At 39.9% G+C, this 18,930-nt stretch overlaps 1 protein-coding gene across 1 annotated transcript; it reads left to right on the top strand.

The window, feature by feature from the left end:
• Positions 1-3,537: 3,537 nt before the first annotated feature.
• Positions 3,538-6,317, top strand: LOC107635106 (desiccation protectant protein Lea14 homolog). Its single transcript, XM_021121871.2, has 2 exons — positions 3,538-4,070; positions 5,609-6,317. The coding sequence occupies exons 1-2, from the start codon at positions 3,784-3,786 to the stop codon at positions 5,904-5,906; spliced, it is 585 nt and encodes a 194-aa protein (XP_020977530.1). The 5' UTR covers positions 3,538-3,783; the 3' UTR covers positions 5,907-6,317.
• The last annotated feature ends 12,613 nt before the right edge of the window (positions 6,318-18,930 follow it).

The raw sequence follows: 18,930 nt of genomic DNA on the forward strand, positions 1-18,930 counted from the left end.
AACGCAATCGCTCGGTCCGACTCCCCCGTGCCATGGCTCAAAAAAAGTTGCCCCACACCATTGTCTAACACCACCATATTCCATATCCCTGCACAACTCACCCACCCCTCCAATATTGAAAAAATTGAGCCTAATATATTACCCAAAAAAAAAAAAAAAAAACTATAGTGCTGTTGTTGCACCTTAACATAAGGGTTGACACGTTAAGAATAAGATTCGTAATGTAATTATAAATATAATTCCTATTTTCGTTTAGAAGGCTACTCAATCACTTTCTTCTCTCTATACTCATCAACGTGGATCACCTTTATTTATTCCATCATCAAAACGGAAGCATCTCTCTCTAGATATTTTTTTATATTAATATGAGTTATAATTTTTTTAATATGTAGAGTAGTTAATTAAATTGTATGTAAGTGCTAGTTATGAATATTCAACTTACTAATTCATGATAAAAAATTTTTGAAAATAATTTCTCAATTAAGCATATGTCTCTGCTTTTTGCCTCACTCAAGCATCTCTACATATATTTGGGGAAAAAAGAAAGTAATTACTCCTTTACACACCACTTTAATTTGTTCTTCTCTGGCTAAAAGAATAAAGAAGTGAAATTGGAAAAGAATAAACTTTTGGGTCATTATTTGATGATACATTAAGAAAAATCTAAAAAGATGGTTTAGAATAAATATTAATTAATAATATTCTTATGAAATTATTTTTTAAAAAATTTAAATTAATGAAAAACACAAAAATATTTGGTGACTTCTATCTAATCTCTCTTAATAATTAAAGAATAAATTAACTTTTACAAGATGTCTAATTATTATTGACTGAAATGGATTGACTTATTATAGTTAGTGTTAACTTTAATTTTAACTTATGTTATGGTATAATATTTGTTACAATTTATAAAAATTATTAGAAAAGTTCTATTTTATAATTTATTATCTTTTCTCAAATTACAGATCATTTTCAACTAAAAAAAAAATCTTAATTTAACTTATGTTATGGTATAATCTTTGTTGCAATTTATAAGAATTATTAGAGAAATTTTATTTTATAATTTATTATTTTTTCACAAATCACACTATCATTTTCAACTAAAAAAAAATCTCAAAGATACAAAAAAAACTAAAATAAAGCACAAAATTGTATACTTGGATTTTCTTTTTATTTTTTTTAGATTATTTTTGTTATATTTAAATAAAAGAAAAAAATCCTAAATAATAGGACAAGTTATCGAAATAAAATATTTAGACACCAATATTATTGAATACAACTTTTAAACATTACAGACATAAATGTAACTTTCATAAATCTATAGAAACCACAAGAGGGGTATAGTGGATTAGAGAATACACGTAAATTGTGAAAAAGGTATAGCGATTTTCATTGAAACGCGTGCTAATAGATGCTATAATTCTTAACACTCAACACAGTTTCTTCTTTATTTTGGAAAGATTTGCCAATCTGAAATTTCACAGAAGGATTTTTCTCATGTAATCCTTGACCCCCAAGGTAGGATCTATGTCTGATTGCTGGCCGACGGCTTCTAAATTCAGCGTTGAGAAATGTGGAGGATGTTTCTGTGTCCTGAAACTGGATGGCCCCTGATGTGAAGGTGGGCTCCTCGAAGTATCCTCATCATTGTCCCCCACGATGTGAGTAGGCTCTTTGTCCGAATCATCCTCTCACATCACATTTTCACCCCGATCTGGTTCACTGTCACCTAAAATACCCGGAATCATTCGGGGTGACATAGCTATCCCAACTGCAACAGATGGAGGATCAACCAACAAACAACCAAGTGCAACGACAGGCATTGAGGTAGAAGCACCCCCACCGTAGTCGACTGAGGATTTGGCGCCCATACCCCAAAACTGTCGACACCATCTTTCAACTTGGCATATAGCTCGTGTATTCTCACTTTCGAAAAACTTCACCGACAATGAAACAAAGCCTACATATCTTCGTCCGACCCTATCACAAATGTTTTATACTTCACACCAGTTGATACAACCGCAATCGAAATCTTATAGAACAACTTCTTCACTCACTTTGTCCCATACAATCACACCTTTTGTAATATATACTCGTTTTCAGCTCTGACAACGTATTTGTTACCAGATAAAAACGCTCACCGGTTCTCTATCAATGAACTTAACGCCATGCCTTTTACTTTTTTGAAGTTTCTATGGCAATGGACTAGAACAAAAAAAACTCTCTTCACTATCCATTTGTAAATTTGTGAAGATGACAATCTACTACTATACCACTGCCTCCTGGTTGGTATTTATAGGCATTTGTAACCAAATTACCAACCAAAAACCGCTATAGCCTCACACGATTTTCTAGGTGTGGTATTTGTGAAGAAACCGCTATAGGGGTGCCACGATTTCTTCTTTGTTGTTTTCCTTCAGAAACCGCTATATGGTGTAGCGATTTCCACTAGCACGCGTCCCAACGTAAACTGTTGTACCCTTTTCGCGCTTTACATATATTTCCTAATCCGTTTTACCCCTCTCGTGATTTTCATAGATCTATGAAAGTTGTATTTGCATCTTGAATGTTTAAAAGTTGTATTTCAATAATATTGGCTTCCAAACATTTTATTCCAGTAACTTGCCCTAAATAATATGTACTATTATATGTGATCCACGAATAAATTAGGTTGGGTTTGTTTCTGAGAGCAGGACAATAAAACATTGAAAACAAGACACAAAAAATAAAAACATAAAATTTTGTGTTTTTGTAAACGTATTCTTCTTGTCAGGATAAACACAAAATATACTAATTTAATATCTCTTAACATAATATTTCTATCTATATCTTATCTATCAAATACAATTTTGTATCTTTATGTTCCTATCTCAATATTCTATCTCTATAAACAAATACAACCTTAACTTTGCAAAAGACAACTAACCATAAAAAAAATATATACTTAACCTCCATTTCATCTCATCATCTTAACCCTAATTTATTATTTTTCACCTCAATGTAACTAAACTCTTCGTTTCATGTCACATCCACCACCTTTTTTTTATAATCCATTTTCCAAATGCCATATATCCAATTATAACTACCTTGTAAGAATTGAGAGATCAAATACATGTGTGAATAATTAAATACTATACTTACATTAGTTTTTTTTTAAGGTATCTTTAATTTGATAAATTAAAAACTGATTTATTATAAATTTAAATTTTATTTAAAAGCCTACTGTTTGTTAATAAATTATTATATATATATAAAATAAAATTCAAATTTCTAATACTTACTTAAGTAGATAAATAAACTCTCCATCCAACTAACTCAAATACATTAGGTTTATTTAATTTTCAAATCTAGCAGTCCTCATTGGTGATGTCCTCCACCAACAAGCCCATATCCATATATACAATTAATCACACGAAAAAATTAATTATATATGTCCCATCACCAAAATATACCAAACATACACTTGTGAAAGAACTTTATCTTTTATTAATTAAAAGAAAATCTTACAACCAAAAAAAAAAATGGTAAATAGTGGTATGGGACAGGAGCATGGCCGTCCATACACTTTAGCTACACGGGATCAAAGCGAGAGGAATAAGGAAAGAAAAAAAACGCCGACAGCGTCATTCTCATTTAATTACTTTCATTTATTTATTTATGATCACAATCATCGTCGCCATAATCGGATCTCATTCCAGTGGTCACGTGCCACGCACACCCCCTGTTTTTATTGAGTGGTGGTGTCGTTTGGAATCGTTTTGGAGTGAGTATAAATAGGAGAATATGAAAGATGGGATGGGATTGGGAACGAAGGTGTCGTTTGGTGTGATCGGAGTGAGTTTTGTGATATTGGTTGCGGTGAAGATGTCGGAGTTGTTGAATAAGGCGAAGAACTATGTGAACGATAAAGTGGCCAACATGCCGAAGCCCGAGGCCAGTGTGGCTGACGTGGATTTCATGCGCGTCGGGAAGGATGGCGTCGAGTACCTTGCCAAGGTTAATGTTTCCAATCCCTATTCTACCCCTCTTCCCATTTGTGAGATCAAGTACTCTCTCAAGAGTGATGGCAGGTAATTTTTATTATTATTAATTGGATACACTCAAAAATCTTTTACTCTATTATCTCATCAGATTTATGTATTCACACCATTCTTTACATAATAAATTTAAAAATGAATTATTTTTACCGATATAATAATATATCATTGATTATCTGTCTAAATAACCGTGTGAAAATTAAATTATTATTATTGATTTTGCTGGAGACTTTGAGTGAATTTTCAATCTGTATGTTAATTAATACATTATATTAATCACATGAAACATGAAATACTGGGTTTGATTTATGATCAAGTGAATGGATGGTGGAGGTTGGAGTATCTTGCTAGTTTGCTGGATCTATTTTTGTATATCATCATCAGTGAATTAGTTCATATGCTGGGTTCATGTAGGATTAATAGTAGGAGATAATTTGATATTTTTTATTAAATTGTCATTTAATAATTTTTAATTATTAATTTTATGTAAAAATAATTTATTTTTTTATAATTAAATTTTGAGGCACCGTCAATACAGAGTAATTTAAATGGTCATCTAAAAAATCGAACACTTTAAATATGTATAATAGTAATGAATATAAAATAGGAAATTTGATTAAATTAGTTATTGAAATTGAACTCATGTTTAGTAATAAAAAAATATTTTATGATTTTGTATAACTGAATCGAAATGCTTATAGAAGATATAGGTATGTCTGTTTAAACGACTGTTTCTGGTTTGAAAAACAGTGTGTTTGTTTGCCTTGGAGGATTCATGAATTTGTCATTTTGTTTGAACAACTTTGTTGAATTTAGAATATCCTCAAGTTTATTTCCTTCCTTTTTCTTGTCATGATCAATTTTCTGTGGTTATAAAATATTTGAAGAGTGCTTGATTGGTGAGAGAAAACATTTTCTAATGGAGAAGGCAATCATTATCATGTTCTCTCTCTAGAAAAGAAAATATACAAGTTTTTGATAAATTTTTCTTTTAAAAGATAAGAATTTCATTCATAAATAAAATGATTAAACTAGTAAATTAGTAATTTAAAATTTGAGAGTTTATATTGCTGACAAGAATGTGAGAAAAACATCAACTTAAAATAATAATATATTTGACATATATTCTTAAAAAAAATTTTAAAAATCCAATAAATATGATTAAAAAATGAAACTTTTTCACATACTAAGTGAATTTTTTTTTAATTATTTTTTATAGACATATCCAAATGTTTTTACAAAAGTTTGAATGAAATACACAAATTATTTATCAAATATAAAGTTTTTTATTTATAATAATAAAAATTATTTTTTAGTTACTTTTATTATATTTTTAAATTATTTAAAAGCTAATTTATCATTAGTAAATTTAAAACTTATTTTTGTCAGTTATATGAATTTTTTTCATATGTGAATATTGCTTTTTTAGTCTCTTTATTTTGTGAGGCCTAGTGTATGTCGCCAACTTATTCTTACAAAATATGTATTATGAATAATCCATATATGATATACCTAACATATGTTTTCTTTTTTAATTTGATTTTTTATTTTTTTGGGGCTGGCTTACAAAGAGAGATAGCATCAGGTGTAATACCAGACCCTGGTTCATTGAAGGCAAATGGGACAACATTGCTTGATGTCCCAGTTAAGGTTGCTCACAGCATATTAGTGAACTTGATTAGGGACATTGGTAGAGACTGGGACATTGATTACCAATTGGACCTTGGCTTAGTTATTGATATTCCTTGTGTTGGTAACATCACCATTCCTGTTTCTCAGAAGGGAGAGATTAAGCTTCCAACCCTCAAGGACATGTTTACTGGTGGCTCTAAGAATACTGATCCTGCTCCTGCTCCTGCTACTACCTAATAACCTACCCTTTAATTATTGTTATTATTAAAATTAGAATAAGCAAAGAAGAAACCAAATATAGTCTCCTTTATATTATACATCATATTTTCTGTTTATATCAATTTCAATAAGGTGAAAACTCAGGTGAAGTCGACTTCACGTGAAGTTGATATCTGAGAGCTATTAGATGAAAATTTAGTCAAATCAATTAAATCATCTAACGACTCTCAGGTATCAACTTAACGTAAAATCGACTGCACCTGAGTTTCCACCTTTCAATAATTCTGTATTTTTCTTTCTACACTTTGTTGGTTGTATAAGAAATGTTGTAGTTCATAAACTATATATATGTATGGTTATTTAGTATTTCAAAGCATAAATTTGAAATTGAAACCAAGTGTGTTTGCTAGGAAGCTTGGTTTATGTCAATTATGTATTGCTAAAGTAGTAGAGTAATACTCTTCTCATATTAAATTTTGCGTTTTTCTTTCTATTTTGGGATGAAATTTAGCTTATCTCTATCTATCTATCTATCTATTTATCTATATATCTATATTAGTATATTACTTTGTTGATAAGAAGGATTTTTACTTTTTAGTTTTTAACGTTGTTTCAAAAATTTTAATTTGGTTTCTAACATTTCAAATGTTCTATTTCTATCCCAAAAAACTTCAAACGAGTTTAATTTTGTCTTGCTATTAAATTTAACATGAATGATTAATAAAGTGAGTGACCTAAATTTTAACAATGTTATTGTTAAATTATATTTTCTTTCGAATGTTAAAAAAATATAATTAAAATCTTTTTGTAATGTTTCTTTCTCTTGATTTCCTATAAAAAGAAAAAAAAAAATCCTAAATCATCAACACTCTAAAATAAAAAAAATTATATTAGCAATTCTTATTGATCGATTTTATGTATGTATTAAAAATTTGAAATAAAATATTATTAGCCTTTTATAATATGTTAATTGTTTATATTACATTTAATGTTAGGATAATATTAAATCTTTTTAAAAAATTTTGGAACTAAAATAAGATATTTTTTTTTTACTAAAGATAGGAGACTCGAATCCGCAACCTCTTAATTGAGTATGGGAAATTTATGTCATTTGAGTTATAACTCATTGGCCTTTAAAATAAGATATTTAAAATTTATTAAGATTAAAAAAAATTAAAATATTAAAAACTAAATTAAAATTTAATCTAAATTTTGATAAAATAATATTTATAAAAAAAATGCGTAGGAAATTTAGGATTTATAAGAGTTTTACACAATTATACGGTAATATACAATTACATGTCTAAAACATTAAGTTCAATTAGCACGGACCAGGATAATACGTAAAAAAATCTAACTATAAAAATTCACATTCAAAATCTGTACTTGGATATAAAATAAAATTAGAGAAAGTTTGGCCAGTCGTTTTATTAAAATTTGGTTAGTATTTAACTAGTAAAAGAAAAATAAGTAATTTTACACTATTAAATAAAATTTAACACTATTAAAAATATTAATAATAATTAATTGATGACTACAAATCATAAAATTTACTGATCCTAACATTCATCATAAAATAATACGGTTAATAATTCCGTCAACAAAGAAATTTCATCAAATATTATTTTGACTTGAATTTTAAGTAACAAATAAATGTTGCCCTGCTTGGAATTATATAAATTACAGTAGTAATTGGAAATAATGATCGTAGACGGTTGACTGCCTTAATTGTTCATAAAGCTTACATTTATGCTATAATATGATAAAAAGCATAAAATACATTCAAGTTTAGTATCTGCATCGTGATGAAACTTTTATTGATATTGACTACTCTACAGTGAACATATAATGTTTAATTACTCTTCCTTATAGTTTTTTTTTTTTAATTTAATTCCTATTAACGTTAAACGTAAAAAAAATGTTAGTAAATTCTTAAATTATCTGTATACCCTTAGAGATCTAATTAAAAAGTAAAAAAAATATAAAAATTTAATTGAAAATTTGATAAAACTATAAATATTCAATGAAAGATATTTCTATAATTCTATTCAATGATTCTACGACATAAAAGATATTTCTATAATCCCTTTTATTTTGTCACTATTATTTAATTTTTGCTTATTTATATACAAATTGTACCAAAAATATCTTATCTTAAGAACATACAAAAAAAAAAAAAAATGGATAAAATAAAACAAAAATAGTAGTAATAAATATATATAAAATTCAATTTCCATCATTCAAGTATTCATTATAATTAGCCAATGAGTAATAGCTCAAATGGCATAGTCTCTCCATATTCAATTAAGAGGAGTCTCATATCTTTGGTAAAAAAAAATATTCATTATGATTATATAACATTTTACATTTGTGTGGATTCATAGAATATATGTGTCTTTATCATATATTTCATATTATGGTACACCATAAAAAATTACAAGACTATGTAATTTGTGTTATTAAAATTTGAATCTAAAAACGAAAACTATAGAAAACGTAGTTTTAATGTAATATAGATAATTTAGAAATCAGTTCTTATGTTGCAACTTTTTATTCTCTGAACCAGCATAGAGATTAACAATAACATTGATAAGTGCCAAGATGGCTGAGATTTCATGATACATGTGTTTAGAATCTTATACAATGGTAGCCATATTTACCTGAAATAGTTGAAAAGGACACTCTAGTAATTGAAATAGTAGACAGAGGGTAATGTTATGCAAACAGCATTGAAAACGTTTCTATCAACTTCTCTTTGTTGTGAGCTTTTTTCTCTGCACCCAACTTGATTCATCTTAAAATCATAGATTACAAAAAGTTGGAAGCATTGCCAAGTGACATGAATACTCCTCTCCAATTTACAGTCTCCCCAAAGGTGGCTTCGCTGCCTCGGCTAGACGGCTACCCTCCCTTACCACTTTGTGTCTGTATTTCTTTGACTATCTGGAGACTTTGGATTGCAATAAACTTCTCTGCCTCACCTCCCTTCAACAATTACACATTTCTTTAATTCATGCATAAACATCCTTTTCCTTAAAATAAAAAAGTTCTCTTCATTGTCCCAAATCTTTATTTTAAGCTTAACCAAATTCACTGGACATAACAAATCAAATAGGACTATTAAACTGGTTTCCAAGATTGAAGAATGCACTTGTTTTTAACAAGCAGCATTGCCGCAAATGAATGCCTGGTAGCTTTTTCAGTCAGCTATGTAATAGGATCAAGTTTTTAGGATTTTTGCCTTAAATTGCTTGCTGGATTTTTAATCTAGGCATACCATGAATTTAGCCTATAGCCAATTCAACTAGGTATCCTTTTAAAGTTGTATAATATTCAGCCTTTTATTACAATAATTAAAAAAAAAAAGTAAAAAAACACATCTAAAAATTATAAATAGATTTAGTATCTTTTTAAAATTAAATACACATTCAAAATACAAACTAAATAAAATTAAAATTTAAAATTTAAAATTTAAATTTCTGTTTCAAGTTTAATATATTTAATTATTAATATATTACAATTTAAATACACATCCAAAAATCGAATTAGTTAGAATTCAAAATTTCGAATTTAAAATTCTAAAATAAATCTTAAACTATCTTAAATTATTAGTAAAATCTTCGCTCCGTAAAGATCGAGAGCTGCAGCGCCTCCCCTCCTCATTTGTGGTCGCTTTCGTCTTCTCCCACGTTGCGCACTCCTCATCTCCTGCGACACGCTCCTCCCCGCGACGCGCACTTCCCCTGCGCACACCCCTGCGCCTCCTCCATCGATGGGCTCCTCCCCGTTCTTGGTCTCCTCCCTCGCACCACGCACAACCGCCCTCTTCTCCCGTGCCTCTCCCTGTCTCCTCCCTCACGTCGCACTCTTTCTGTCTCTGGTAGTTCTGCTTGCAAAATTCTAAAAAAATTTGGTTGAGTTCATTCATGAAGATATGTTATCCTTTTTTTTTCACTTAATAAAAAGTTCTATTTTTTTTTTAATTTATGTATAATATTGGAAATGTCTGTATTTTTTTTTAAATGTATTTGTGATTATAATTTTTTTTGCACTCATATGTTTGATTTGGGAGTTATAATATTAACTTAATTTAGATGTGTCAATACTTAATTTTGGATGTGTTTATGTTGTTCATTATGTTCTTATGTACATATATAAGTTTTTTTACATAAGTTTTGGATGTGTTAATAAAATATTTAGAGTGCATTCTTATAATTTTGGATGTGTATTTGAGTTTTAATTTTTTCTGTGTTCAATATATAATTTAGAACTACAATGACAATAATTTAGATGTGTTAATACAAAATTTTTGTTCGGTATCTCGGTTACCGGACGGTTCGGGTCAAGATTCTGAGTGATGGGAAGGGCTCGTCAAGTCACGGTTCTCCGGCCGGATGGATGCGAGGTCCCGAGTACTTCGTGTGGAGAGGGGGTGCCACCTGTAAAGACACTCCGACGCTCTTGTCAGACAATGTGCAGGCGGAAAAAGGGGTGGCGTAGAAAATGTGACGTACCTCGGGGGAAGAGCCAGTCTTCCCCTTATATACATGTCAGTAGTGGGCCCCTCATGAGGATAGGCCCATATCTTCAAGGGCACTGTCCCATAGCTGCGTGCGAGCCGTACAGGACGCGTGTCCGGGTTGGTTGAAGGGTGCGTAGCCGGGCCGGGTGGAGCTCGGGTCGGGTCGACCCGTGGGGATCTTGGGCCAGGCCGTAACAGTGCCCCCGATGCGCCAGTGATGGTCGTGAGGACTATTGGTGGCGCGTGATATCCTCGTTCGTGCGTTGTCGTCGAGTCGGCTGATCGTGGGAGAGACGCGTTTCTTGTGCGCGTGTCTCTTGGTCTGTTGAGGCGTTCGTTCGTCGCTTCGTTCTTTGCGCTGAGCATTAAATGCTCATAATGAGTTAAAAACCCTGTGCGCAAAGACCATTTTGCCCCTGCCCTTTTTCGCGCTCTTTGTGGTGGTTTTTAAACAGTTTCTTCTCTTTTTTCCTCCTACTCCTGCTATTTTCATCTTCCTCTCTCCCTAACATCCAAAATTTCTTGTTCGAGCCCCCTTGCGCCTCTTTTTTGCTCTCAAGTTCCTGCAACCGATTTAGGTAATTCTTGGTTCCCATTCTCTTGCGTTTACACTATGTTTTACTGCTGCGTAGTTGCTATTTGTGTTTGTTGCATGCTTGGTTTACTTTTGCCGAATGGCTTTCCAATGCTGGGGTAGATGAATTAAGAGAGGGGTACCATTCTGGGATAGGTTTTTAGGCGATTTGTGTGATAGGCGTAGCTTTTAACCGTATTTGGCCATGATTGAGTTGAGAAGGTGTAGTTTTCTGGGTTTTTACGGGCCCCCGACCTCATAGACTAACGGAATGGTACCCCGCTGTAGGTATGCCTCGCATCGTCTACCGGGCTTCTGCATCTGGCGCGGCCTACGACCCGTACGCCTGGGTGACTTCCGATATAAAGGACTCGCCCAACCAAATGGATTTGGCGGAGTTGACCGAGTTCCGGCAAGCCGGTTACTTGTGTGGGGGAACAGACGAGGAGGTCAACTATGAGGCCGTTGTTCCTGCCCCCAACGAGCGTATTTATGAGATCAATTTCCATTCTCCTCGTGTCCCCGATTGGATTTGGTTTTACAAATCCATGTTTACACAAGTTGGCGTTCGGATACCGTTTTCTGATTTCCAAATGGCGCTCCTCAACCGGATATCCGTCTCCCCCTCGCAGCTCCATCCGAACAGTTGGGCCTCAATCCGCTGTTTCGAAATGGTTTGCGAATACCTCAAGCTGCCAGTGTCGGTGGACGTCTTCCTCTTCTTCTTCAACCTTACTAACCCTTCCAAACAGGGGAAAGCGAGGAAAGGGTTCCTTTCTTTCCGGTCTGCCCAGGGTAGGAGAATATTCAGCCTCTTCGAGGACTCCTACCATGGGTTCAAAGATAAGTACTTCAAAGTTCGTCCCGTCGAAGGTCGTCACCCCTTTTGGTTGTCATTAGAGGGGGAGCGCCTTATCCCAACTTATTGGAGTTTTGGGGCGGGGTCGAACCCCTTCATTAAGGTGACGTATAAAAGGTTGTCCCCTGTAGATAAGCAAATAGCTGATGTACTTTTTGCTATTTTTGAAAAGAATCTCGTGAACCCCCATCTCCTTATGGGTGAACGGGAGGCCGCCAGGAGCTATATCCGTGAGTTGTCTTATTTGCTTGCCTTCATTTGTTTATTGTTGTTTTCTTTACCCGATTTAATGACTAATGCGTCTGCTGTTTGCTGCAGTGGAAATGTCTGCCACCGTGACCAGACTTGAAAATTTGATGAAGACCTTTTTGAAGAGAGTGACGATGAGAAAGCAGAGGGGAAGGACGCCGGGAAGCCGGAGGATCAGGCCGGGAAGTCGGAGAATCAAGCCGGGGAGACTGAGAGTCAGGTTGAGCCCTCTCCCCGAGAAGCTGCTGTGATGGGGAAGAGGCCCATCGGGGAGCAGGGTTCCCCCGTTCCCGAGGAGGTAACTGGGGGGCACTCAGCCTCTTCCCGTCAAGACGACGACGACGTGGAGCTTATTCACACTTTCAAAAGGCAGAGGTCGTCAGCTAGCCCGGAGGGGTCCCTCAGCATCATGGAGAGGAATTTTGATGCTACAAAATTTGTAGACTCCCAGCTGATCCCCGGGACGGAGGAGCACTTCCTCGGCACCGACCTCGCTGGGCAAGCAAGGTGGATGTACCGGACGTTGCTTCGAGGGGCCGTGATAGCTCGAAAGGTTGAATTCGAGTTGTCGGGAATGCAGGCTCTCCGGAGGAAACTTGAATCCTCTGGCAAGGCGAACAATGATTTGAAGGTACAGGTCGAGCTGCTCCAGGGTCAACTGTCCGAGGCTGGGGAGAAGCTCAAGCTTTCTGAGGAAAAAGCGACGACGGCTGCGAAGAAGCTGAAGGCTTCCGACGAGACGGTGGCCCGTTTAGCCGAGCGGGAGATGACTCTGGAGAGCCAGCTAAATACCGCTCAAGGTCGGGTGGCAGCTCTGGAGAAAGAGCGTGACGAAGCCGTCTCGTTGGTTGAAGCCGCTAAGTCGGAGGTTGAGGGGCTCAAGAAGAAGCTGAAGGTGACCAGAGAGCAGGGAAAGAATGCAATTTCTATGACTGAGGATGCTCTGAAAGCTCAGGTGAAGATTGTAGCCCGTGACTTCGATACGTCGGCCATCGGGGTTTTCAAGATGATCCAGGATGGAAAAATTGTTGATATACCGAGGAAGTGAGATCTTGTAACTTGCATATTTTGTCATGCATTCACTGAACAACTTATTGCTCGTTTTGTATTTTGACACTTTATAACTTGTGCTTATTCAGTCGTTTGGCCGGGTTGCCGTTTATTATATTTATAGCCGTTATTTCGTCGCCGTTTTTTCGGGGGTGGGCTCACGCCCGTTTTTCCGTTTTTACATTTGTTATGGCTTGGACCGCGGTGGTCGTGTTGTCGCGGCCATCGGCTTTGGCCGTAAGGAAGATGGCTCCCGGGGTGATCAGTCCCGGTCTGCCGTTTTAAGGCGCGCTCGTGCGCGGCACGCGTTGGGAAGTGGTAAACAGGTACGAATTTTTTTTTGACAAGTAGGAGTTAACCGTTAGCTAGGCAAGTTAATCAATATGGCGAGTATTTAATAAAATAGAAAGGTAAATTAACATGCGAACAGAGCAAGTATTTACTATCCGTTTAGGCTCTCACGTCGGCGAGCTGTCTGGTCATGAGTAGAACCTTCTTAGGTTGCATGCATTCCATGTTCTAGGTATTTCCTTGCCGTCGAGTCTTTCGAGCTTGTAGGCACCTTTGCCGAGCACCTCTTTAATTCTGTAGGGACCTTCCCAATTCGCCGCCAGCTTCCCTTCCCGAGGTCGGTGTGCCGACGTCGTTGCGTCGCAGGACGAGGTCTCTTTCCTCGAAATCTCTTCTGAGGAATTTAGTGTTGTAATGCAAGGCTATTCTTTGTTTCAACGACGTTTCTGATAAGTGAGCCATCTCCCTTGTCTCCTCCACCAGGTCCTTTTCCACCGTTTCGTTCACACCTGCGAGTAGTAGCCGGGGGCTTGGTTCGCCGATTTCGACGGGTATCACCGCGTCGACCCCGTACGTTAGGCGAAAGGGAGTTTCTCCCGTGGCGCTTTGCTCGGTTGTCCGGTAGGACCACAGGACAGAAGCGAGCTCGTCGGCCCATGCTCCTTTCTTGTTGTCTAGGCGTTTCTTTAGACCAAGTAGGATGATTTTGTTTGCGGCTTCTACTTGCCCATTTGTCTGGGGATGTTCTACTGAGGAGAACCTCTGTTTTATCCCCAGGCCAGAGAGGAATTCCGTGAACTTCTTGTCCGTGAACTGTGTCCCATTATCCGAGATGACGACCTCCGGGATACCGAAACGGGTTATCACCTGCCTCCACATGAACTTTCGGCAGTTGGAAGACGATATTGTGGCTAGTGGTTCAGCCTTTACCCATTTGGTGTAGTAATCAATGGCAACAATGAGGTATTTGACTTGTCCTGGGCCGACTGGGAAAGGTCCCAGGAGGTCAACGCCCCATTGACCGAAAGGTCGAGTGGTCGTCAGTGAACTCAGCTCGGAGGCCGGTGCCTTGTGGAAGTTGGTATTTTGTTGGCACTTTATGCACCTTTTGACGAATTCCTTTGAGTCTTTCATCATTGATGGCCAATAGTACCCGGCTCGGATGAGCTTCCTCGCTAGGGCTTTGCCCCCGATGTGGTGCCCGCAACACCCCTCGCGGACTTCTCTAAGTACATAGTCCGTCTGGTCGGGGTGCAAACACTTCAATAGGGGCTGGCTGAGTCCCTTTTTGAACAGTTGTCCTTGTATGATCGCATATCTGGCCACCTCCCTTCTCAGAGTTTTAGCTGCTTTCTCATCGTCAGGCAACTTGCCGAGTTCAAGGAAGTTGGTGATGGGATCTAGCCATGAGGGACTTGACTTCGCCAAATGGAGGGCGACCGTTGGCTCCTTCACCACGCCCTGGATAATAGACCGGTTACCCGATCCTGGCTTTGTGCTCGCCAGCTTAGACAAGAGGTCCGCTCGTGTGTTCTTTTCTCTTGGGACGTGTTGGATGGTGACCTCCTAGAACTGACTTGTCATTTCCTTAACTTTTTCCAAGTATTTCTGCAGGAGGGGGTCCCGGGCTTGGTAGCTCCCGTTTACCTGCGAGGTGACAACCTGTGAGTCGCTGCATACTTCGACCTTCGTGGCCCCGACTTCCCGAGCTAGTATCAGCCCGCCCAAGAGAGCTTCATATTCCGCCTGGTTATTCGATACAGGGAACTCGAACTTGGTTGATTGTTCGTAGATGATCCCTGCTGGGCTTTCTAAGATGACCCATGCTCCCCCGGACGTTTGGTTGGAGGCTCCGTCCACATGGAGCCTCTACCGTGTGCCCGTTTCCTCGGGGGACCCCCCGTCACCTCAACCAAAAAGTCTGCCATTGCCTAGGCTTTGATTGCATGCCGGGGCTCATACTGTAGGTCGTATTGGGAGAGCTCGACGGCCCAGGTCATCATCCTGCCAGCCAAGTCGGGTTTTTGCAGTACCTGACGAATCGCCTGATCCGTCCTCACGACTATCCGGTGGCCCTGGAAATATTGTCTTAACCTTCAGGAGGAGACTAGGAGCGCCAGCGCCAGTTTTTCCAGCTTGCTGTACCTTAGTTCTGGTCCTTGGAGAGCTCTGCTTACGAAGTAAACTGGTTGTTGGGTTTTCCCCTCTTCTCTAACGAGCACCGTGGCGAGTGCTTCCTCGGTTATCGACAGGTAGAGGTAGAGTGATTCTCCGGCCTTCGGTTTCCCGAGAACTGGAGGTGTTGCTAAGATCTCCTTGAAGTGGTTGAACGCCTCTTCGCAAGCCGGGGTCCATTCGAACGCTATTCCCTTTCTCATTAGATTGAAGAAAGGTAGGGCTCTTGCTGCCGACGCACCTAGGAATCGGGATAGAGCCGTTAGCCTCCCAGCCAGTCGTTGGACGTCTTTGATACAACCTGGGCTCTTCATCTGGAGAACCGCTTGGCACTTCTCGGGGTTGGCTTCCACTCCTCTTTGAGTGATCATGAATCCCAAAAACTTTCCGGCCTCCATGGCAAAGGCACATTTGAGTGGGTTAAGTCTCATGCCGTGTTGCCGGAGGGACGCGAAAACGCCGTCAAGGTCGCTCAGGAGGTCATCGGGTCGTGCGGTCTTCGCGAGTATATCATCCACGTAGACTTCTACTGTTTTACCTATAAGTTCACTGAATATCTTGTTCATCAGTCTTTGGTACGTGGCCCCAGCATTTTTCAAACCGAAAGGCATTACCCTGTAACAATAGATTCTACCTGGCGTTATGAACGCCGTTTTTTCTTCGTCGGGTCGGTGCATCGGTATCTGATTGTATCCAAAGTAGGCGTCCATGAAGCTCAGATACCGATACCCCGCCGCTGCGTCGACGAGTGCGTCAATGTTAGGTAGGGGGTAGCAGTCCTTAGGACATGCCTTGTTAAGGTCAGAGTAGTCCACACACATTCTCCACCTCCCATTGTGCTTTTTAACCAGAACCACGTTCGACAACCAGGTCGAGTAGTCCAGTTCCCGGATGAACCCTGCTTCCAGGAGGCTGGACGTCTGCCTGGCCACCTCCTCTGCCCTTTCCTGCGACATCTTTCTCCTTCTCTGGGCCACTGGCTTGGCTCCGGTCTTGACGGCCAGATGGTGTGACATGAGCTGGGGGTCTATCCCGGGCATGTCGGCAGGCGTCCAGGCGAAGAGATCGGCGTTAGCCCTGATCATTTCCATCAAAGGCTCCTTTATCTCATGGGGGAGGTTTCTGTTTATGAATGTGAATTTATCGTCCTCTTCGCCGACCCTGAACTTTTCCAAGTCCCCTTCTGGCTCGGGTCTGGGCTTGTCGTCTATCCTGGCGTCCAGGTCAGCAAGGAAGATCCCTGATGCTTCTTTGGACTTTTTCCTAAGAGAAAGGCTGGCGTGGTCGCAAGCGACCGCCGTTTCCAAGTCGCCTCTGATGGATCCAACGGATCTGTCATCAGCAACAAACTTCATCACTAGTAGCTTTGTACTAATAGCCGCCCCCAGGTCGTTGATGGTCTTCCTCCCCAAGATGATGTTGAAAGCCGTGGAATCTCGTAATATTACAAAATCTGCCATGACTGTTCTTCGTCTATGCCCCTGCCCCACAGAGGTCGGGAGTGAGATGATTCCATCCAGCTTGATGAAGTGACCTCCCAGCCCTACCACGCCGTGCTGGTGGGTCGCCAGGTCGGCGTCTCTCAATCCCAGAGCATCGAAAACGTTTCGAAACATGATGTTTGAGTCTGCCCCCGTATCTACCAGGATTCGTTTGACGAGGCCTGTTCCGATCCTGGCCGTAATGACCATGGGTGGACTTTCTGGCACCTCGTCGAACCATTGGTCTTCTGGGCTGAAGGAGATGGATGGGAGACCCCGGGAACTTCTAGCAGACGAGGAGGAGACCGCTAGGACCTTGGCGTCCTTTTTCTGTGCCGATTTTGACCTTGGGGCGGTATTCCTGGCTGTTACTACGTTTACCACCGTGAGGCCGTGGTCGTCACCCTCTGGTTCTTGGCGTCGCCTTGTTGACTGGGACCTGTCCTCGCTATCATGGTCCCGATTACGTCTCCTTGGCTCCCTTATAAGGTGGGAGAAGTCGGCAAGTTTCCCATCCCTGATTGCTTGTTCCAAGGCGTCCTTTAGGTCGAAGCAGTCTTGGGTCTTGTGCCCGTAACCCTTGTGATAGTCGCAGTAGAGGTTCTTGTTTCCTCCAGTCCTGTCCTTCAGAGGTCGGGGCCTTGACAGTATCCCTTTCTCTGCGATCTGTTGGTAAACTTCGGTGATTGATGCCGTGAGGGGGTATAGTTAGTGAACTTTCCGACTCTCGGGACAGGCTTGGGTGCTTTACCCGGACCGCCGTCCCTGGCGTGTTCCTTTGGCCTCTCTCTGCTCTCGTAGTGCCGGGTTTGGTTGTACACGGGTTGCCGTTTATTGGCAGCCACGACCCGGCTAACTTTCTCATCGTTGATGTACTCTTTGGCCACGCACTGGATCTCTTGCATTGTCCAGACGGGCTTTGTGGTAAGATGTTTCCTAAAGTCCTCATTCAAGAGGCCGTTCGTCAGACACAAACTTGCCACCGAGTCCGTCAAGCCGTCAATCTCGAGGCACTCGTCGTTGAAGCGATCCAGGTACTTCCTGGTCGGCTCCCCAGCTCTCTGGGTCACCCCCAGCAAATTGATCGGGTGTTTAGCTTTGACGATCCTGGTCGTGAACTGAGCTAGGAAGGCATGGCTGATGTCAGAGAATTGGGTCACCGAGCCCTGCGGGAGGTTATTGAACCACCGTATTGCTGGGCCAGCCAAGGTGACCGGGAAGGCGCGACATCTTACCTCGTCACCTACTCCTTCCAAGTTCATCCTGGCCTCAAAGGCCGTTAAGTGTTCCAGGGGATCTTGTGTTCCATCATACTTCACGTCCGTTGGCTTGTCAAAGTGTTTTGGCAGCCGGACCTCGAGTACGGAACGGTGGAAAGGGGTCGCTCCTATTATCACGGGTCCCTGGGTAGTTCTTCTCGGCTCGACGTTCTCCCGACGCACGTCCTCGTCACCCCTGTTCGATGCGCATCGCCTCTCGCGTCTGGCATAAATGATGGGGTCTTGAGTTCTTCTTCTGGCGCGTCCCCGTCCCCCTGTGCTTTCCGACTCATACTGGGGGCTGGGTGTGCGCCTTGAGCGGCTCCTCGAGCGGGAACTGGTGGGGCTTTGCTCCAGAGTGCGTTGGTCGTGTTCTCTGTCCGCTAGCCTGCGTTCCAAGTCTTGCATCCTGTGGCGTAGCTCTTGCATTATCCTGGCGTGGTTGTCGCCAGTCCCTCCGAAGGGGCGTCTTTCGTGAGTTTGCGTCGTGTCCCTTGGAGGCGACCTCTGTTGTTGTCGAGTTTTCGTCGCAACGGCGCCTCCCCCAGGCACGGGGGGCGCGGCCTCGCAGCCTGTCCCAGT

The sequence above is a fragment of the Arachis ipaensis genome, chromosome B4, assembly GCF_059453495.1.
Source record: "Arachis ipaensis isolate K30076 ecotype BB chromosome B4, ASM5945349v1, whole genome shotgun sequence".
Lineage (NCBI taxonomy): Eukaryota > Viridiplantae > Streptophyta > Magnoliopsida > Fabales > Fabaceae > Arachis > Arachis ipaensis.